The following is a 24353-nucleotide window of genomic DNA, read 5'->3' as shown; positions in this document are numbered from 1 at the left end:
ATTAAATTTTATTTCAGCTTTAATAAGCCTTTGTTTGCTTTGTAGTTGTAAAAGGTTTTTATGTTCTTACCTGCCATTGTGTGTTGATATAATTTACAAAGAAACTGTTGTATATAGCTTTGAAAATTATTATACTTAAACACTCCTGGGCTCACTACTGATTTTACTGATATTAGTATTTTTGACAAAGAGACTGCAAACAGGTGCAATATGAAAGAATCATTTGTAGCAATATGGTTTGTAAAAAAGGAAGGCATGTACAACATCTCGATGGTGTTGCTGGCCGCCTGATTCAGATTTTCAGTTAATCATGTCCTCACCAGTCTCTCTCTCTCCTTAGGGTTCTGTACTCATCCTTTTCTTTTTTGGCCCTCTATTGCTTTTACATCTAATATCTGTCCATTCATCACCCCCTCTGTCCTCCCCTTACTTGAAAGACGTCACAGATAAAAAATGCCTATTTTTCCTTCTGCCAAGCCAAGGTCTTTTATTCAATCTGGCTGAATCCTGCTATAACCCTGCAGGAGGGAAAGAATTACCTTGTGGTCTGTGATGTCTTAGACTGTTATCCCCCCTCCAATGAAGGGCAAGAGCTAGGGGTTGGGAGTCATATAGATGGCCTGGATTTGGGGGGATTTTAGGACTTTGGGGAATGGGGAATCTGTAACTGGATGGAGCAAGAATTACATTGGTGGCATCATCATCCATAATGCTAGCTTAATCAAGCCGCCCCCCCCCCCCATTAGCCTACTCACAGATAGGGAGACATATGCCAGCTTCCAATGGAGTTGCATGCAGAACTTCTGGGCCCTCTCCCAGGAATAAGTCACCCATTCACCTCCAGCTAAATTCATTTTCAGCTGCTTAATTCTCATACGTTACCACTTTTGCATAGAGATGTGTTGTAGGTATTGCTTGAAACAAATAGGCTCTTCTTATCTTTACAAGTTGTGGTATTTATGAGATGCTCAAAAAAATGTCATTGAATGGGTATAAACAGCACACCTGGCTTCATCCTGGGAAAAGTTTTCCCAAAGTAGGAGAGAAGCCTAAAGTAGATGCTCTCTCTTACACGGTTATTAATGCTGTATATAAATAAATAATTTATTAGTGCTTGGCTCACAATAAAGCCTCCAATGCAGGCTTCAGATTTTGGCAGGTGTATTTATTCAGGAGTTAGGCAGATATTGGTCTTAAGAACAATCATTAAGTTTGCATAACCATGAATATCCTTGATACAGAACATCCCAAAACTTGATCCAGTTCTGCTAGGACTTCATCACACACAGGCAGCATTATTCTTTCTCAGTCATTGCTCAGGCCCCCCTTCCATCTACCTGCCTCTGAGAAGCATTTCCTAAGATTATTCTTGCTTTCTTGAACTTACTTGTGAAGTTATCACAATGTGTATGTGTCTGCACACAGGTCCCTGTAAATTACACCCTGAGAGAGAGCCCCATTCTCTGGAACAGGCTTCTCATCCATGTGAAGCAGAGTTCCTCCCTATACCTATTTAAGTACAACTTACACCACTGGATGGGTAATCAGAAATTCACCCCTGGTCTGCCTCCCATGTCTCTGATGCAGAGAAGCAGTTAGTAAATCACCCCTTAAAAATCAAATGTAAGTCAAATTTGTGGGCCACATTTGGGTTGCACAGCTTGGCTTTTAAGGGCCATAGTGGTTGTTAGCCTGATAAAGACCTATGAACCTTTGAAGACTGACGTAGTAACCTGCACAATCAGCCTGTGCAGGAATGAGCACTGTCAACCGGCAGCATTAAATAAGCAACTGACTTCTCATTAACTGACTTATACAACTGATTGCCTGACTAAAGGACTATGAGAATTTTACCAGCGTAAGTTATTGTATACACTTTTAAAGGCACATTCTATATTTTTCCATATGTAACACACAAGCACATGTGCACACACGCTCACACATTCCCACGCGTGCACACAAACATACGTATAAATGCTATATATTGGGGTTTGGAGCATGTTGCATCAGATTTGCTGGTACTGTGAGACTATGGAATGCACTTCTTTGGTTTCCTGAAGTCAAAAGTCACAAACCTGAGTTCTCTAATTTTAGAGTACTAGATATTTAATGCATAGCTAATTATGGTTTGGTGAAGGGGCAGCTGTTAGGGTGCATAACCAGAAAGTACTGATGGTGTGCAAATGCAGTCCTGATATTGATTTAAATCTTTAAATGAATGCTGATACTACGTTTGCAATCAGAGATAAAGCACTGAAACTCTCAATGTGTGGTAATCAAATTGTAGCATGCCGTTTCTTGTATTTACTACAGTTTGAGATCATTTCAGTAGCTTTTCTTATGTGTGTGTGTGTGCGTATGTGTGGGGGGGGTCTCAGTTCAGGAAAAACATACAAAGCACCATTTGACCTAGCTACAGTTCTGACGTAGTGTGACATACAAACTAGATCCCCACTTATTTAATTTATCCATTTTCTGTTTCACTAAGTTTAGATTATTACTTCCAGTTCATTAGAGTGGATGTGTTAATCACATACATTGTTGTCTGCTGAAATTACTTTTCATCACTTGTTTTTATGAAGATGCCAGTCTCATTGGTAGTTTTCCATTCAGCTGTTCAACTTTCGGATACATTGTAAGTTTTTAATATCTGTATTTTAGCAGGGTGATAAAGGATAGCATTATTTTAATTGTCACTGTAATTCTGTGTTTAGTGGATTAATGTAAATTAGTTTTTGTTTTGTTTTGTTTTTAATTAGATCTAATTTGCTTAGTGGGTGGTTGCAGTCTTTTTTATTACTTTTTTTTACTAACTTTAACTAATCTTTTTCTTTAAATAATTTCTTATTTATTTCTTGGAGTTTGATTTAGACGGAGTGGTTTAATTGCAAGTTTGTTGATAGTTTTCAGTGCATGGCATGTCTTTAATGTATGTAATTGTGTGTATTTTTTCCAGTTTTTATGTACAGCTAAAACATGCTGATAAGTATTTTCTTATGTTTGGTTAAGTCACTATGCATTATGCTTTTCCTAATATTAAATTTTAAAAAGCTTAACTTACAAAACATAAAAAAACGAAAAAAAAAATATTGTGGAGGGGACAAACCAATCTGCACCCCCATGCATGTGGGGACATGACCTCCCCCAATTTACATATAAAAACTCCACAATCACACTACAGTGCAGGAAAAAAATGAAAGAAACAGCAAAAGTGTAGTGATGGCTCACACAATCCAGTATGCTGCAGTTAAGTGAACTGCGATACTGTAAACTCAATCTATGGACCCAAAGTTGTATATCCCTCAAGGAAATGTAGGTACGCCATGATGAAGTAGGAGCCTGGATTGAACTGAGGTTTGAAGCACATAGAGTGGTGAGAAATGATGCAACAACAAAGGATTATGCTAAAATATTTCCATTTACTGTGATATGCGTATTTATCGGGCACATAATTAGTACAAAAAAAAAAAAAAATATATATATATATATATATATATATATATATATATATATATATATATACACACACACACACACATACACACACACACACACATATATACATACACACACACACACACACACACACACATATATATATATATATATATATATATATATATATATATATGTGTGTGTGTATACACACACACACACACACACACACACACACACACACAAAAACAAACATGGCTATTTTTATCATTGTCCTTTGTGCATCATTGAATCATTTATGAATAGCCTACTTGCTTAAAAACCCAATCCAATCAAGATCCATGGTCTAATTCCTAGTTTATCATCATACCCTAGACATATGGCCATATGTATGTATGTGTGTTTCTTCATATCCCAATGCATAGCCACTTCTTTTTTATGTATTATGAACATTTATGATAAAATTTATTTAACTGTAGTTTATCACATATATGATGGCTGCGGTGGTGGTGCAGCGGTAGCATTGTCACCTCACAGTAAGACGCTGTCCGGTTTGATTCTCAGGTAGATCGTCTTCTGCGTGGAGACATGCATGAATGGGCGTACCTTCGTTGAAGGTTGTACATCAGAGCTGGCAACTCGGCACGTAAAAATCTACTGCCAATCATTAGCGGACTGGAGTTCCGCTGTGGCGACCCCTAACCGGGAAAAGCCGAAAGACACAACAACAACAAGTTTATCACATATATGATAAATAACCAGTCTTTATTAAAGGTATAGGATTGAAATGAGTATCTTCTATTTTTCTAAGTGCGAAAATTGAAATGAGAGGATTGTGTTTTTGAAAAAGGGCTTTGAATGGATATTTCTTTTCAGCTTATTTTTTAATGCTGTTGAATAAGCCGATATACAACTGATTCAGTATTTTACTTAAACAAATTAACATTCCCTTGGAAGAAGTCTCTTCCGTTTAACTTAAGGAACTAGGTTACTATGTTAAACCACTCCTTCTTCTATCATAGAACAGCTAGATTATAAATGCTTTGCCAATGTATATAAGAAAGGTAGAAAGTTTGGTAACTTTCAAAATGTTAATAGACAGATGTTTTGATGGACAAGTATATAATGCCCTGACTGCAATAGCTGAAAACTCTGGAATGACCTACGCTATTTGCTCTGAGTTTATTACTATAACATTCAACATTGGCCTACAAAGAGAAAATAAGAGAATACCCTCTTTAAAGGTATAGGCAAGATTTTAGGAATTGTATATCAACTAACTTTGCTCATGGTGAACAGCAACAGTGTAGAAAGAAAATTCTGATTTGCATACCAAAACATAGTGCATCTTTACCACACACTCGAATTGGGTTGCTTTCTGTGGTCTGTATTCTAAGTATGAATTAGTGATACAACATATGTAATAGCATTATTATATTAGAGGTCTCCAGATAGCTTGCCATATAGCAAGCGTGCCTTACTCTCTACAACACTACTTTCTTTAGTGGCTTACTTTTTTTTTTTTTTTTTTATGTACTTGAAGATGGAGCCCTTGTGCTTAATAAAATGTTTCATCCTTTAAAATGCCATTGTACACCAAGGCTAGCATTATGTACCCCAATGATCTTGCTAATAGATGCATCAGAGTTACATGATAATTACTAAGTACTGCCGACCTGCTGTGCCTCACTTGTAGAATACCATGTTTGATTGCCAAGGCAATAAAACATAAACAAAAAAAAAATTACTGTCAGAAAAAATTTGAGGACCTAGTGAAATATCCACTGAATAGAATTAGTATTTTAGACTGTTGTCTTGTTAGGTCAACTACATGTTTGTACCCTCTACTTAGACAAATTAATGAAATTCTGCACTTAAAAGGAAACCACTCCAGAATTACATCAAATGGTTACTCTGGGATAGCGCACAGGCCATGTGAATTATTGGCTATAGGTAATGGTAACTGCTGATGTGACTCCCTGACCTCAGGTACAAAATGGGAAAAACGGGCGTTGATGCTGATGCCAGTAGATGACTAATGTATTAAGTCACGTTTTGCTATGCATATTTGTTTTAATCATTCCATGGCTTTGATTTTCACAAAGTACGTATTGCATGTACTATACACATATACTGTTAACATAAAAGGAAGTAATCATAGCAGGGAAAGCATAATACGAGCTCTCATTTCTTTTGACTTCTATGTTTCCAACAGTTTTTAAGCAGAGGGCTTTTTCTGTATCTGTGTGCATGCATGCATGTGTCATTTGACTGGAAGTAATCAGTAGCTATAGGAACCTGTGCTGCTATGTATTTTGTACCTGCTCAGATGGATTTACAAGTAAAAATGAAATGTTTTATATTTTACTTTCCAGGTCATTTTTAAAGGGGAACGAGGGAAGGAGAGGACAGGAGAGATTGGCTTGGATGATATAAGTCTAAAAAGAGGTCGTTGCTTGGAAGGTCTTTAGTATGTAATGAAACACCTAACAAGAGCAACTTGGGAACATTGCATGGACTCATATTACCTCATAAAGAAGTGAGAAATGAACCCTTTGGAGGTAACACTTACCAGCAACTCACCTGCCTGAAACTTATCATTTCAAAGCAGATACAGAAGAAGTTGTCTTGGGGCACAGCAACTTCAAAAGACAGACTAAATTAGGTGCCTCTGTTGCAGTATTCCCTTTCTCATTGCTTCACTAAAGCTGAAGAGTGCAATTTAAAGAAAAACATAAATTAGCAAAGGAACTATTAAATGCGCAGCCTTTTCAAAGAGCAGAAGTACTGTCACAAATATCCTTCTCGTACCCCATTGTATATCCACTTCTTTTTTATGTATCATGATCATTTATGGTAAAATGTATTTAACAGTAGTTTATCTGTACTGTATGTGACTTTGGTGTAACATGCCTGAATTGTTAATCTCACCAAGTAGCCACTAGTGTATTGAAGCACGATGTTACATTATGCATCTGTGGTGTATTGGCAGTAGCATCATTTAAAGAGAGAACGATGTACTCCTGTAACCATGTTTCGGTAATAGTACCAGACTTAACAGGTTTGCAAGTTGCAATTTACTATCTTACTAGTTTCTCATTTTGTCGGAGAGACTAGTTAAAGCTCAAGGGACACAGATGCTTTTATAGAAAGTGTCAACTTACTTTAGTTGAACAGACAAAAATGAATGTCTGGTTGGACTCTGTCCTGCTCGTCTTTTATCTGGGCTGTGCAGGTCTTTGTTTAGTTAGTACTGGGAAGATGCAGTTAACAACAAGCCAGTTCTGTATCCATGTTAGTTACTAGTAAATGGCATAGCAGGCTGCTACTCTTACATCACCATTAAGTGATGTAGCTATTTGCTTCTCTTGCATCACCGCTGAGAAGTTTCTCCTCTTGCATTTGGTGAACTGTTTTCCAACTGACAAGGCACCTAATGTTATTCTAAAATAATTATACTTATCCTAAAATTTCTGTATTGCAAAATACAGCTTTCTTTAGAGTAAATATAATGTGCAGACTGCAACCAGTTTAATTTTCAGTTTGTAGTCTTCCTTTGCAGATGACTGCAGTAGGTAGAAGTCCTGATGTGATATGATATGATATGATATGATATTTAAAAAGAAGCTGTAGATCTGGAAACACGTGTTAGTTGTGACATTTTAATTTGCTGTTGGGTAAAACCCTGACTTTTCTGTATCCCTAACTGAAAAAATAGCAGGAGTTCAGCCTCATTATATATTATGATTTAGATTTGCTTTAAATGGCAAATGTGTTAAACCTGTGTACCTGTCATTCTAAAAAAACTGCCTTTTCTTATTTTAAACTGTCAGCCTGCATTGTGTAGGGCTCAGTTGTTCTTGTTGGGTTTCAGTGAGCACTTTCTGTGGGTAAGTGGTTTATCTTACAGGGGCCACTGCCTGCTATTTTATATTTAATTTTTTTTAGATCAATTTAATTTAATATTGAATGAAAATGGCATGCTCCAGTAGGGATGAAAGCCCTTTGAAATATGTTTAAATATATCAGATGAGTTTTGGGGTAGTCTATAAATTGTACAAAACACAATTTGTTAAGTAAAAGTCCAACAAAAAGGATTCTACAGAAGACCAACAATTTATGTTTGCCCAAAAGTACTGTTATATTTTTTCCAAATAGCAAAGCAATATATTTGGGGATGTTTGATCAGTTCACCACTGTTCAAAGAATTTTGCTTTGCATGGTCAAACAATAATCATTTTCTGGAGCTTGTTTTTATAATAGTTTGAGAAGTTCTGAAAACAGACTTTTTGTCTGAGTATTACAGAGAAAATCACACTTGTTATTCATGTAGAAACAGTTCAGTGAATAATCTTTGGATCCTTTTGACAATTCAGGCTAATTCTTATGCCATGTCTAGTAGTCAGAACATATTTCAAGTTTATGCAACATACAAGTGTAGCCAGAATGACTGCAGAATTGTTCCATTTCTGTGAGCATGCACAAGTTATTGCCTGTTTATTATGTCCTCCATTTCCAAGACAGCATCCCTCTGCTGTACATTGAGCCAGCACAGCCAAAAGGTAAGGCTTTGCACTGTCACTATATTACTGCTTAGCTGAGGCTACAGGTCCCAAATGCAATAAAAGACAGTTATTGTGCACAATGTGATAAAGGAGCCTTGATATGGTGGACCAGAAAAATTAATGTGATGACATCCTATATGCTTCAGTCCTTTACTGTAACAAAACCCAGAATATTAGATGGGCGTCAAACAAGTCATGTATGCTGTGTGACAGGCTACAGGCTAACATGTGGCTCCTATCCATTTTCCATGCTCTGTTTCCCTGCCGTGGCATGCATGGTTGGTGGTGCCAATTTAAGCAGCAACCTACCTAGCTATCAGGTTTATTTGGTGACTAAACCGCTGACAATGACTTTCTGCCAGTGCTGTCACCCTGTTATATTTATGTCATTGGAGCAGTACATAATTGATTGTGTATATCTGCAAGTGGTTGGAATTAGATAGTGCCCAAATAATAACACACAGAAGAACAGACTGTTTCCATAAGAAATCATTGTCAGCATACTTTTTGATTGTGTTCCGGCTGAGATTCCTTTCTTTTAAGATATTTTCCCCTTCTTTGTGCTTGTGCAATAATGGAGTTGGTATAAGTTCAGGGGGGTGGGGGACTTGCCCCCTGCAAAAAATGATTATAGTTGGAATTTTTCCCCTTGTGGCATTTTGGGCATTTGAGTTCAGGTACGTGATTCCTTAGTGTCTTGTCAGTCAGGCTTTCAAAATGGATCCAGCTGATTCACTTGTGTAACCTAATTAAAATATAAGATTAATACCATTATTAATTTATTCTATAACAATATTTCATTTAGGGTAATGCAAGACTTCTTTTGTAACAATATTACAAACAGCATAGATTGTCTATGCCCGGATAATTCTATATACAGCATGAACAGTGAACTCAGAAAACATTCAGTATTAAAATTACCCGCATTTGATGAGCTTCATTCTGTAATCTTGGGTTTGATTCCCCCAGTTGGCATTTGCATACTTTGTGACTCCAAGTAAGTAAGTTAACCAGAATATACTCCTGTTCTGGCTCTGTAAAGAGGCATTTGTACCTATTAGGCTTGACTAATTAACACATACATATAATACAATTAAATTGGGTGTTTTGGGACTTTGAATATTTAAACATCAAGTGCAAAGGTTTTAATCATTTCTTTTTTGTATTGCATCCTAGTTACTTTGCAATAAAATCTTCTGCTGAAAACATATAAAAACACTACAAACTATTCTCCCCTCTGCTGCATCATCAGAAGGTGGGGCTGGATGGCATGGCATCAGGAAGTAACTGAACAATTGCTCAGAATTCAGTAAACACCAGTTTATAAAACTTCAGAATTATAGGTCCACTGAAGTTTAAAATTAAAGTTAGAAACTACACATTTTAGAATAAGAAAGCCTACTTTACTAGTTGATGACATAATTATAACAAAAAAAAATGGTTAAAAAACCCTTGCACTTGATCTTTAACATGAACTTAGTGGAAAATAACAATGTTGTTCAATAAACAATTTTAGGACAGGAAGAGTTGTAAAAATAAATAAATAAAGTAGGTAGGGTAACATGGTAACATAGCTATACAAGTGTAATGGAAATTGGGAGAGACAAAGAACTATAGGCTAGTAAATTTATTTTCTGAAGATGCAAGGCTGTGGAGAGTCGCCTCTGAAATAATTACTATAGAAGGGTAATGTGGCCTTGGCACATAATGATTGTGTTAGAAAGGCATCTAACCAAAGAATAAGTGTAGTAATTGCTTTATGGGCTTTTCTGTTACATTTGATAGGGTGCGTCAAACTGAATTGGTTAGGAAAATGGCAAACGATAACATCACTAAGCCGATAAAAAAGGTAAAACAACAGAGAATAGTTATAGGAATAGGTAGTTCATAAAATAGTGAGAGAAAAGGGAGTGTTACATATTACAGAGTGTGGTTTTACAGATGCTAGAGATTCGCATAGATACAAATATTTGTTACACCAAGTGTATAGACTCTGTGTAGCTGGGGACCTTAATCATTAATGGAAATATCTGAGTTGTACAGAACCACTTCCATATGAGTCATGCTCATACGGATGTTGAATAAAGTTTGACATGGCTAAGTAAAATGTCATGACATTTACTTCCATGGAAGATCTGTTAGTTTGAGATATGTTTCGGGATTTACAGATGTGCAAGTGGATTCAGGAATATTCATAAATAATAATTTACAATATAATAAAATATAATCATTTATAATCATTCAGGGCATGTGTTTTACAGGTGAACAGTAATGCATATAGGTTAATAGGAATTGTAGTATAGGAAATGAAGCCTGAGAGTCCTGAAGTTATTGCTTTCTAGGAATATAGTGAGTTATATGGAATATAATGAAACATTTTATTTTCTAGATAGAAAATAAGTTAACAGTTGACAGGGTATAGAAATTAGCCTATTATGTTCACCCATCCATCTGACAACTGACCAAGAGGACCTGTTGCTATGAGACAGCAACATGTGAACAGATGTCAACTGACGGACAATACCAATTCTCAGAGTAGGAAGAAAAAGACTGAACGTAGTGAGAAAAGTAGGATAAAAATTGGTACAATAAAAGACTGATTTTGCAGTCGAATTCTGCTCATGTCAGAAGAATGGAAAGTAGGATGAAATATATATGGATAAGCATTAGTTTACAGCACGATAAACTGGTGGCCCTTAGGGTTTCTGCTACAACCTACGAGCCCGTAGCTCTGGCCTTGTCCATTGCTGCCTTATGATTTCTGTATGAGAGAAGTCTGTAGTGTGTCAGTTTAATTTAATTAACTTTAACTTGAATGTCCATGGCCAGAAATCAGGCAAACAACCCTCTCTATTCTTCCCTTTTATACTGCTTCATCTTCTATCATAAATTATAGAAGTGATATACTACCTCTAACCAATGTAAGCTCCTCATATAGCACTGTATCAAGCTGATGTATCAATTTTAGTAGCCTGAAATGCCTGACTTTAGCTGTGCTGCACACCAAATGTAATTCTCTTAACTTCATGATACCATTAGTTGTGATGTCATATTTCATCTAGAAAAGCCATTCTCTTCCTAAAAGACTTGTCACTTTACTTGCCTAGGTACACAATGCTACATTCTTGTCATTAAGTGAACATCACCAAAATAAATATATAGGTCCTCAGGTAAAACACTAAGCTTTTTAAGCGTGTTTAATATTTTTATTTTATTATTTATATTTTTGGTAGAAAAGCATCCAGGAATAAACAAACAATATGCTTGCCTTATGAATATGTAGTTTGCATTCAATTTGTTATTATTATTACATTGTGCTCTGAACTTAAACTAATTTATTCATATTGTAATGGAATGAGTACCCTATTCAGCCACAACCTAAAGTTAAGGACAAATGAGGAAAAAATCAAGCCATGTGTTTTTGGAGGGAAAAGGAAAATCAGGATCGCTCAGAAAAATCTGAACAAACGTGGTGAGAGCATACAGCCCTCACAGAGACAGTGACCAGAAATCAAAATTGAACCACAAATGCTTAAACTATGAGGCAGGGATTTTTAACTGCTGACCAACCATGTTGCTTGCTTGCTAATGCTAGAGTAAACAACAGCTTGATTCACTTGTTGCTAGGCAACAGCACTGAAAGTTTAATTGATTCTTTTACTCAAACATGGTACAACATGTAATACCTACGAAACATTAGTATATCAGTTATTGTTTTCACTTCACAGCATCCGAAACATGATAGTATTTCTAACCCTAACAGCAAAATGCCCATCTGCATCTCACACACCCATAGCTGAACGAAGACCTGCCCAAACATCAAGTACAAGTCTACCTCTAATGCTTTAGCAACATTTTACCTTGTAGTGTCTCCCAGCTGAGATACAGCCAGACAGACTGCAAGTTAAAAAGTAGTGAAATGATGCGCTGTACTTGGTGGGAGATTTAGCCAAATGACCCTGAGGAAAGGAGGAGAATTTGTGTAATGGAGTCATGAACTTTACTGGCAGACTGGTGAATAGAAATGAAGTGTAGATTTAGGTTTGAAACTTGTAATACAGTCATTTATCTGCTTTAGATTCTGTGAAATGAATACAGCTGCCAGAGTAATAACATTCTTTATGAGCAGCATACCTTTTTCAGAATATATGCTGTTGTTTCCTATGTGACATATGTGACATAAGGCACAAAGCACACCATAATGCCATACATTCAGAGTCTAGTCTTGTATCTCACATCACCCATAGGCTGTCACTCCTGACATCATCACCCACAGGCTCTGATTGGTTGTATTGTGATGTCATCACAATAAGGCCCTCACTAGACAACATTATGCACCACTGTGATAGAAGCATAGCATCTCTGGCCCTTTGTTTCATTTAATTCAGGCTTGATATGCAATGGAGTTGTGCGAAGCAACTGGTAATTTATAAAATGTGCCTTCAGTGATGCCTTGCAAGTGAAACTGACACAATACCAGAAAGACTACTGTAGATGTTAAAATGGCATTTGTGATGTAGAAGCACACAGAATGATAATGCATTCTATACTGTGGCAAAGCTAATTTGACTCAGAAATGCATTCCACTTTTCAAGCCCCAAATCCCATGAACCTTTAGTGAGAGTGCGGCAAAGTGATAGAAAATTGGGTACTTACGTATTATCGCAACAAGATTTTTGCGGTTGCAAAATTGGCACAGTTGTATTGAGACGACTGCATTCTTAAAACAGGTGTTCAAAGTATACACTTCTGTCGGAGTACAGTGGTTATGCACCAGGAGCAAGCATCAAATTCCTTGTCCTGTTTTGCACGTAGTACAGATGCATGATTAAACTAACATGGCTGCCATCATACGAAGGAATGTACAATTATAACAGTAAAGGCATGACCATTAGGACAGTTATTAGATAGTAAGTGAACACAGACACAGAGAAGGTTTTATTTCTAAGGTTTCTAGTTTCCCTAATGTGTAAATTACCTATTAAAGGAAGCATTGCAATAACAAAGTATGTGTGGCTGATGCTTTTGAATTGTGAAGGAGACAGGATCCGACACGTTCGAGTTGAGCGGTCATGGCCATTCCTTCTTTACTGCTCTGTTAATGTTGACAGCTTATTCCCTGGTTGTGTTCAATGACGCATCCTACCAGGAGGAAAGAACTATGCTTTTTACATAAAATACAAGTAGGACACACTAGCGGGACACAACCACACCTCTAAAAGCAGTTTGACAAAGTTTTTATTTTTTTTGGACACGAGAAATGAGCATGCAGCACCCGGTCTTGAAATAACAGTAGTGATTGCGATAACAGCAGTGATGTGTCCATGCAAGGAACCAAAATACTTTGTTTTTTTTAAATAAAACTAAAGGCAACACATATTTCTGGAACACGCACACACTATCCAATGCACTGACTACATTTGCTGACACAATAAACTATCATGAAGCAGTCGCTGTTCAACTGACAGATCTGGTGGCGATAATACGCAAGTACTGAAAATTGCTGTAGACCTGAGTAAATTCAGCACATTCCAAGATACTTTTTTTCCCTATGAGTTTTTAAAACATGGAATCCTTCTTGGCTCCCCAGATGTGTTACTTTTTCTCGAGAGGACCTGAAGTGCAAGGAAGGAAATTAAGTGACTTGCTAAGGTTCACACAATATACAACAGACGGTGTGATTCTGACACAGGTGCCAACTTCACAATTTCAGAATCCTAACTACTTTTGTTGTTTAATTACTGCTTTAAGGTGGCACTGCTGCTGGAAACAGTGTTGCAGTATCATTAAATAAATCATGAGACTACTCCAATATGCATGATTTCTGAGAAGTTTGATATCAGAAGTTCACATAGTATTTGATGGATGCGGTGTGTTTCAAAATGTCATCTCTGTAATGTAACTGGAAAGATATAAAAAAAACAATCTTTTTCCAGTGGTAATCTTTATCCAAATCACCTGAAACTTAACATGCACTATCTGCATGTTGCTAAGAAATATCAAACCCCTTGTTTTGAATGGTCTTCAAAAAAATTGTGAAAAAGTGACATTTCAGTAGACTTGAATGCTTCCAGAAAATGCCAAGAATTAACAAGAAAAGTTTGTTTCGATAAAAAGACCCATAATAGTCTCACCATGTGCATCACAGACGTTTTGCAACTAATCTTAGCTAAAACTTATGTTTTCTGACACCTTGTTTTAATTTTAGAATTTGAAAATATGGGCTTCCTTTAAAGTCAATGGACATTTATCTAGGCGTTTGCTTTTTTTTTAGTAATTCGCAATACGTTACAGCTTCGAGATGACTGACAGTTACCTCACACATAGTGATAGAGCACTCCCAGTCTTGCTGATTGGCTGAGTAGACACTAATTTACATCATTACTCTTTGACTGTTTCCACAACCAAAACTCCTCCAGAGTTTATATGTTTACAATGAATGTCTGGAGATTACTGGAAATATGTAGAGATGTGCCACCATTGACAAACTATCATGGGGTGCAGGCAAAGTATCCAAGTAAATTTCAGGTCCAAAACACAAGCAGTTTAATAACTGCTTAACAATGAGCAGGGAGGTTTGGGACACCAAAAATATATTGGTATTACCTGTGGGGTGTGTGTGTGTGTGTGTGTGTGTGTGTGTGTGTGTGTGTGTGTGTGTGTGTGTGTGTGTGTGTGTGTGTGTGTGTGTGTGTGTGTGTGTCTGTGTGTGTGTGTCTGTGTGTGTGAGTGTGTGTGTGTGTGTGTGTGTGTGTGTGTGTGCGTGTGTGCGTGTGTGTGTGTGTGTGTGTGTGTGTAAGGGGGGGGTGTTGCCTTTTTTTCTGTGCCCTATGATCTTTCCAAGCCCACATTATATTAAGATATGCTGACAATCATTAATAAATGTCAAACACATGCCCTTTTTAGAAGTCTGGCATTTTGGATTGATTACATTATGAACACCTGTGTGATATGTTCAAACATTTGAATGGTTCTGCAGTAATTAAATATCTCTCATAATGCCTTGAAAAAGGGGAGGTCTTTGTTTTGCCAGGATCATTTGGGTTAGGTCCTCTATAGTTTTGTTTGAGGACATTTGCTTTCTTATTACCACCTTTAGTAAGATACCCCTATAGTAATAAGACCAGCTGGTTTTCTAAGCATAATGTTCATTCTTTCATTCATTCATTCACTCATTTGTTTGCACATATATCGGCTTAGTATTTTTGTATAATGCATTGTTGTGGAGGAACCAGAGCCTATCCCAACACACAGGGACCAAAAGATACAGAAACTAGTTCCATACAGGGTTCACGTCTAGCTGTGGACACACACACACATACACACACACGCGCGCTCGAACACACACATGGGCTTGCACACACACACACACACACACACACACACACACACACACACACACACACACGTACAGATGCAGGCAATTTGGAGAATCATCTCTTTACCTATGGCATGTCTTCTTAGGGGTGTGGTTAAAAACAAAACACCAAGATATGACTCTCAGAACCTTAGAACAAATATTCCGGTTTATTTAAAATATTTTTGTGAGTAGTACTTGGGAAACACATATACTGATTTGTTTTTGTTTCTTTGCATTCTAAAAATGTATGTGTTACTGTCCTGAAACATTTCATTTTTTTAGAAATAACCTATAAACTTCTCATGATACCTTGCAAAAGGGAGGATTACAAATGTTGTTGTAAACACATATCTGAGTTTCGGCAATGTCCTTCTGTTTTGGTGTATACACATATCTGAGTTTTGGCAATGTCTTCTGTTTGGTGTCGTAGTGCAGCTGTGCTAGGAGATATTTAGCTTTCAAAGATGGTAATGCTGAGGAGGCATTTGCTTGCTCATTACAGACCTCCATCTCTGCCCATTAAAAGTAAGTCATCTTGTTGCTCCTCCCCCTACCACCACTACAGTTTACATGGGGGAACAGAGATGAAGTGCTCATGTTCCCTCACTTTTCTGTTGATGAAAAGGATGCTGTCCTTAGCTGTTCAGCTCTCTTTTTTCCAGATGACACAAAGTTATCTCAATAACATGGCCATTAGTGGAATACATTAATGTCTTATCCTTGGATCAGTGTTGGCATTTTTTCTTGCATTATAAAACTTCAGCATTTATACTTTTTTCTTTTTGTAATCTATGACAATTTTAACAATATTCTCTTAGAACCACAACTTCCAAGAAGGCATTGTTCATGTACAGACTTTGCAGGTTTCATTAATAATGGATGCATGGTATGTAACGTGGCACATTTTCAAAAACTAATAACATTTTAGGGTTCATTCCCAGTTTTTGATATCTGCTGTATATATGCTCTGTACTACTCTGAGTCCAGACACCTAAGACACATACCCAGCTTTGGAGCTATTTCACATGTAAATTTAATCCCTCTGAAGTTACAAAGGTAAACCCCTGGAAAGTGACAATTTTTTTTTTATTCATGTGTGACTTAGGTAAACACCCCAAGCCAAAGTGTTTCTTTTTAGAGAAACAGGAGTCTTGTCTTGTCAACTGATTTGATCCGAGTGACAAATGATGCCTGGAGAGACTAAGGATATCAAGCCCTGGAGGGACTTAGGATATTAAGCCCAGGAAAAGACAAGGATTGTCAGCAGGTCATAGCTTCTTTCTGCCATTCTTCCTGACCAGTTTTACCATTAACTCCCAACTGTATCTTTAAGAGCTGCCTGGGCAAGCAGGACGCTCATCCCACTAATTTCAGCTAGCTCTGAATTATGTAACCGCTTTCATGGACTGTGAAAGTTCCTATTTGAGAAAGAGTATGAGAAGATTTTCATACATGACCTTTTTCAAAAGTTAAAAGTTTTTTTTGCACTAGGATGTCAGTTTCTCCCACAGGAAATAATGAAAAATCTCACTTTTTGGGCTGTAGCACTATCCTCCTGACAATACAAAACTGGGTATGGTCACTGTAGCACATGATGTTGAACCCATCTGTCAATCAAAAATGTATAATTGTGTGATATTGCATGATGCATGAACACTGACAGCACCAACCCACAAACTTACTGGAAACACATACAGACAGTACAATATTAATTACTTTTTTAAAATCCAAAAACAGTTATTCTAATAGTATATATTGAATCAGTGGGCTTTGGCAAGTTGAGCCTTAAAGAAAATTATGATTACTGAAATTTTGTGATAGTTTGGTTATCATTTTTCTTCTGTCTGCAGAATACTATGACAGAAATATGTTTTTCATTTAATTGTGGTGCATCACGCATTCAGAAGTTATTTTATCTGACAGCGGGCACCATTTGTTAGGTTTCTTGCCTTATGTGAGTCATCAGCATATGTCATAACAGCATACATGATCCTGTACAGGTGGTTAAAAGTGCAAGTCCTAAGGTTCGGTATTGTCAAGTGCCATAATGTTAAGTGTAAGCAATAAAGGGGAGAGCCTTCTGTAGAACAATTTAGGAGATTTTATTCCCCATGAAAAACATTATAATTTTAATGTTGTTTTCAAAATAGAGTGTGTCACTCAGAATAATGTTTATAATGTTTACTTAGCAAGTCATCCCACACCCTTCAATAGGTAATAGTTTTTGCAGTTAATATAAAGCTTGTATTGTAATAGAAATTAAACTCAAACTTGTGTGTGTGTGTGTGTGTGTGTGTGTGTGTGTGTGTGTGTGTGTGTGTGTGTGTGTGTACTTCAGAAGTAGTGCAAAGTGAAATCATACAGGGAATAACTCATGATACATCTGGGGAAACAAAAAGCTTCCCTGAAAGTTACATCCCATGGAGCACTGCAGATATTACCTGGCTTGTACTTAGCCAGTATGGATTTAGCAGGTGTGAAATTCAACATTCAACTTATATTTTTGGCATACTAAGCTCATTCACTGCTAATTAATTATTTTTATGACATACCACCAGCTTTAATCATGGTAGTTTAGAAAACAATGCATACAAAATTCACAATGAGCAGGTTGTATTTTCTGGCACATAAAATGCATAGTCATAATCCTTGTGCAATCTAGGCTTTGAGGAATATAGCATGCCTGAGCTAGTACTGTGCATGCTTTGTGTACATAGTTTCAATAAACAACTTAAAAAAAAATGTTGAATACAAGTTTTAATTTAGTCAGTGTTACATTTGGCAGTCAGTACATTCAATAAAATAGACAATTAAAATGTATTTTATGTAAACCGACTCAGTAACTGAATACCTTTTATGTGCATTTTGTCTGAACCGCTAAGTGTAGAAAAGTTATAAGGACTTTTTGTTCAGTTTGAAATCCACATTGTTTTGTGAATAAATTTTATGCTAAATTCAGGAAGTACAATTTAGAATGCCTGTATCTTTTTTTTTTCATCTGAAATGCTGGAAGCTTCTAATTGCTGCCACACCCAGTGTTACCTTACTGAAAATCCAAGGATACAAAATGTTAGACATCAGTGCAAATTATCTTATTTGTGGATTATAAACACAATCATCAGCCTGTACAGTGTCAATGTACTTGTCCACATGAGACATGGTTAAATTTTGACAACCATTACTGAAACAAACATTTCTGGGAGACAGAATAACTCTACTTCAAAGACTGCAACATTTCTATACAAATATAAAGGCGCAAAGAGTTTCCATCATGTCTGGCCAACATTGCATTACTTTCTATACCTTATTGAACAACTGTGTATTAATTCTTAATGCAGTTTTTCTAAATGGTTTTATTTATTTGGCTCTTTGAAATTTTAAAATTGTTACCGTGATGTTAATAGCATTATCCTAAAGTTTTAGTATTCCATTCATTCCATATTTATTCTTTATATTAAAGTATCAGCACAGATTTTTTCTGGTTTAGGCAAAGTTAATTATGTACTTTTGTGTTATTAGTTCAAGATGACCAGCATTGCTTTTATTGTCATAGCATTTCCCAGATTATGAACTTCCCCAAAAGTAATACATTCATTTTAATAGCTTCTATGTAGTATGATTTTCTAGGGGTTCCTCATTAGTTTGCATGATGCAGTGTACTTGACTGTCACGAAGTATGTTATGAAATTGTATATACTGTGTTTTGGTGGACTCCGGCCCTTCTGAATTCTAAATAAATGAATACCCATGACTTAACTGCATGGAAGAATCAGGCGAATGTTGTATGGACTTGTTATGCATATTAATACAGCTTGTGCAAGGTTTTGAAGTGTATGTAGAACATATATGTCAGTACTGACATGCAACTTCGTAAAAAAAACTTATAAAGTGCGAAAAGGCATTTGCTGCTATGATAATGTGGTAAGGATTCCCAGTTCACCAGTGTGTTGTATTTGGGACACACACTGGGCCGGATTCATGAAGGCTTGCACTGAGTCTAAGAGTAGTGTAAGACTCCATGCAGCCTTCGCGATCCAGGAACAGCCCAAAGTCCGTGTAAGAGTCAAGCTAAAACGGCTCTTACACGGAGTGGGCGTGGATAAGCTAATCACCTCACTTGCAGCTGAATAGCATGCAAATGAGGCTGATTAGCGATCCAGGAAGCCCAGAACAGCCCGTGTAAGAGCCGTCTTAGCTGCAGAAATGTACTTAGTTGACAACTGAGTACGTTTCTGCAAACACGGCAATGGAGCCATGTCAGCTCCAAATAAAGGGTGCATATGTGACAGGCAGCATGCCAATGGCCAAATATGTGGCCATTGGCAAGGTAACCATGCAAATATATTAAAAATATAATTTTTTTTCGTGATGTTTAAACCCAGCGCAGCCCAGCATAAGCGGGCTGCGCTGCATAGAACATAAAAACGAAGGTTTTAAACCTACAAATGTAGGTTTTATGCAATACATGGAATGCCAATGCAGGGACCAGCAGAGCAAAACCAACATGGCCACCGTGCAGTGGTTGCTAAGGGGGTAAGCTGAGTCTAAGAGATGTAACTAAGCATTAGTAGGCAATCTGATGCAAATGAGTGTAAGGATACTGAATTCCACTGTCACATAGCAAATGAGCACATTCTGAGTAGTGTAAGAGTTACATAAGGGGGAGGAACAGAGTAGGAGATAGGTGACATCACAGGGGGGAATGGTAGAAAGAGATGCAGTTCATTGGAGGTTAGAGTTACATGACAGATGTCAGACAGATATCAAGGAAAGAGGTGTGCCACTAAGTAAACATGAGAAAGTCAAGAAATGGAAGGTGTACACTGTTGCCTACACCAAAGTTTCTTGCTGGGCGTGTATCGCAGTGTGCGCACCACAAAGCGAGTAAGGCAGTGTCTTGCGGCGTGTAAGGCAGACTGAGCATGTGGGGCGTGTTGGGAGATGTTTAACACTGTTTGCGCTGCGTGCAGCGTTTAAAACCGAATAAGCAGATTCTGAACTGTGTAAGTATGTGTGCGCGCGTGTAAGCCACTGTGAGCGTGTTTCTGCTGGTTTGCACACGGCTCCACCCTGAGGAAACAGAAAGGAAAAAGGAAGCAACAGATGTAGTAGGAAGTTAGCAGGGAATACTGCTGGAGCTAGCAGGTGAAAACAATTAGATGCAGGCAATTACACAGGCAGAATACTAGCCCAGCCCAGCACTTAAAACTCTGCAAACAGCAGTGCAGAATGTTTCTCTCAAGAGACACTGCAAGACAGGAGTTAAGTTATCAGATGTGAAAACTGAAAAAGCTGAATGCAGACCAGAAATGCTAGGGGCTGCCATAGCTGTCATAATGAGACATAGGCGACTTGCTGAGGGTGGTGACAATGCAGATGGTGCCAGACAACCTGCAGTGAGGAGACGGAGAAGAGTGTACAGGCTCAGGGTCACCTACCACGGGTTACATGAGCTGGAGATAGTAGAGCGCTATAGAGTGGACAGAGACCTCCTGCAGCAAATAGTGGAGCTGTGCAGGCCACGCCTCACACACAGAACCAACAGAGGGGAACCCATCCCAGTGGAAACCAAGGTATGTGTTGGCCTAAGAATACTAGCAACAGGTACCTTCCAGAGACCAACTGGCGATATGATGGGGATATCACAGGCATCAGCTTCCAGGGTACTGCACCAGTTCCTGGATGCCATGATAGCACATGTCGGTGATCATGTATATTTCCCCAATGCCCGTGAGGTATTGGCCAGCAATATGCGTCTCTTCCAGCAAATAGCAGAATACCCTGAGGTAGTGGGTGCAATAGACTGCACGCACATACGCATCAAAGCACCAGCCGGTGAGCGGGTAGGGCATACATCAACCGCAAGGGCTTCCCCTCCATCAACTGCCAGGTCATGTGTGATGCCCAGGGCATAATAATGAATGTGTGTGCTGGCTGTCCTGGGAGCTACCACGATTCCCACATCTGGCATTTGACACAGCTGTACCAGACATTTGCCAATGGGGACATCCCACGGACACCTAGTGGGGATGCAGGTTATGCACTGGAGCCGTGGCTGATGACACCCATCAGAAATGCACACACACCTGAACAGGAACGCCATAATGAGGCACACGCACAAACACGTAATGTAATAGAGCGTGTGTTTGGGCTGCTCAAGTCATGGTTCCGGTGTCTGGACACATCTGGTGGAGCCTTGCAGTACACACCAACTACATGTACCCAAATTGTCATGGTATGTGCTATGCTACATAATATGATCTTGCGAAAACAGCTGCAGCAGGACCAGCATAGGGCTGGGCCAAACAGCCCCACCATTGCCAAGGCCATCACAGGCACAGCGTGACTCGGAGGAGGAACAACCTGAGCCTGCCCCAGTAGGCAGAAGGAGGCGTGCCCAGTATGCCCTGGCCTTGGCAAAGAGGCAACGCATAGCACATACATTGGCTCAGTAGGAACCTTGGGAATGATACCCTCTCTGACTCACTCATATAGTAACAGGGATGCCTAACGTGACACAACCTGCTCTCAAACATGTACAGGGCGTGTAATATGCATCCGACAGAGGCAGCCCTGCAGCACCACCTGAGGCATGAATGCTATGTGTTAAGTAATGTAACACCAAGTACTATATGCACACCTGAGGACCCTGACTAACATCCTACCCTCACCAAGCAGCATGCCACAACATGACAACGAGATGATCAAGTGCAACAATTGACTGAAGTATCGCAGTTAGTCAAAGGGGACCCAATGTGTGCCAGTCTGGGATGACATGCTGAGCATGACATGATGCACCACCTGCTAGGACTGGCGTGCACCTATCAGTGCAGGCCATATGGATACTGGCAAAGGCTGTTGTCACGCACAGTGTGCCCTGAATAGGTAAGGCTCAAAACACAAACCTATCTCCATAGGTACCAGAAGGGATAAGAATAAGATAAGGGATAAGTTGAAACAGCAAGATGCATGCAGTCTAAACTCACCCAGTATGGAGAATGTTGATAACTGTGCTGTAACAGAAAACTGAGGCAAGGCTCACAACAGCACCCTAACACTACCAGGTTACACCTCATACTGTGCTGTACAGCCTCAAAACTTGGAACAAGCTACAAAAGGAGGGTGACTAGCAAGAATTGTCAAGGATAACCACACCCCATGTTGGTACCACCACAAAAAGCAGCATGGACTAGCCATGCTCAAGTAACAGTGGCTAAAACTGCCCCCCAGTTTATAGCCTGCTACAGACTACTGCCCCAACACCAGGAACTGCATCCGGCCTATGCTGGAATACATAAATATATCAAGTCCTCCAAACCACATTATATTGGGCGACTGCAAATACCCAGACATAGACTGGGAGCATTATACCAGCTCCAACAGTGTAGGACAAAAGTTCATAGAATCCACAAACCAAAAGGCCCAGGAACAACGTACCACTCCCACAAGAGGGGTAAGCATACTGGATGTGATAATCAGCAACATGGAGTGCGGGATGTCAAGATGAGAAGTGTATTGCTCACTGGTAAAACCAGACCATAGAGTAATCACACTGGATATACAAATCCTGACCACAGTCCCTGGCCGGAAAACCACAGTGGAAAACATGTGCTAAGCAATATTTGCACGCCTCCAAACTGATGTGGAATCCATTAAAGGTCCCGTGCAGGTGCAAAATATGGGCCACACCTCAGAACCTGTAATACAGCCATTCCATGAACACTGCCAGTAATGCTTGGATTATGCAGTCCTAAATTAAAACAAGACACAGTGCCTAAATCTGGCATGGTGGACACCAGCCATAACCAAAACATGCAAGAGAATGAGGAAGCTACTACATGATAGAGCAAACATGAACAATGAAGTAATTACTGATCAGTAGTATGGCAATAAAATCTGCCCACACATGCAATCCACTAAGGCCAGCCACAACAAGTGGAATCTGTGAATCCTGAGGCAATGTTACACCTGCCCCATGTACACAGACAACCCCCAACTCCACCCAAGAAATACAAATATATGTGAGAGATGCAACCATCCATCCAAACTGGAGGCTGAGCTCCCTCAACTCAGTACTCCCAAAACAAGTCAGTAAGAGAAGGTAACCACACACACCACAAACACATTCCCACATAGACCTATCACAACTGCAAACCAAACACATAAACACAGAAAAACATTCCCGGAGGCAGAAATCACAAACACAGCACACCAACAGAGGCCTCTAAAGCAGACACCCAATCAAACAGCCTCCAAACATAGCACATGCAACACATAGCACACAAAGCTGGTGTGCCAAACAGTCACAGGCCAGAAGGAGAAACAACATGCCTGATACAGTTGTAATAGGTGACTCCATAGTCAGACACACTGCTGTCCCACACCAGACTGAACAAGGGAAAGGGTACAGTAAGCTGCCTGTAGGCTGCCACAATATGCCACATAACAGAAATATGTAGGTCACTCCAAAGCAAGTAGAAATATGATGCAGTCATAGTCCATGCTGGTGTGAATGTCCTGAGATGTACCGCCCTAGACTACATGTAAAGAGACACAGATGAGCTATCTGATTATGTAGTCCAGGCCGGTATGACACTCACCGTTCGCAGCATCCTACCCTTACCAAGAATAATGCCACAGTACAAACATGGAATGATCAGTCATAGCAAGTGGCACACTTACTGGTGTCATTCCAAGGGGATCCAATGGCTGTCTGCTTGGGATGTCATGCTTGACAAGCCACGCAGCTGTCCTTGGGATGGCCTGCACCTGTTACCCTGGGCGTCTGAATATTGGATAAGGCCTTTGCCACCTCCATAGAGCCTTTTGTAGGCAAGGCTGAAAAGACTGACCCACCACCCTAGAAAACATAAGTGGGAAGAAACATAAGGGAAATGCTGACCAATGCCAGATGTGTACACCCCAATATGCATGCTGCCGAGGCCATCCCCAGAATGGAGAACATCGATGTCTGTGCAGTGACAGAAACCTGC

The 24353-nt window shown here is 38.9% G+C and overlaps 1 protein-coding gene across 4 annotated transcripts in view; it reads left to right on the top strand.

Annotated features, from left to right (window-relative positions):
• NPNT (nephronectin) overlaps positions 1–11248 on the top strand; it is a 387764-nt gene extending 376516 nt beyond the window's left edge. For all 4 annotated transcript variants that reach the window (XM_044061299.1, XM_044061301.1, XM_044061302.1 and 1 more), the window contains one exon: positions 5811–11248. In XM_044061299.1, coding sequence (XP_043917234.1) covers positions 5811–5906 — 96 coding nt within the window. In that variant the 3' untranslated portion in view covers positions 5907–11248. The remainder of the gene's footprint in view (positions 1–5810) is intronic.
• Positions 11249–24353: the final 13105 nt, after the last annotated feature.

Source organism: Protopterus annectens, chromosome 2.part0 (assembly GCF_019279795.1).
Source record: "Protopterus annectens isolate FY-2018-M chromosome 2.part0, PAN1.0, whole genome shotgun sequence".
NCBI classification, from domain to species: domain Eukaryota; kingdom Metazoa; phylum Chordata; order Ceratodontiformes; family Protopteridae; genus Protopterus; species Protopterus annectens.
Note: the sequence above shows the minus strand (reverse complement) of the source record. Positions and strands in the feature narration are given on the sequence as shown.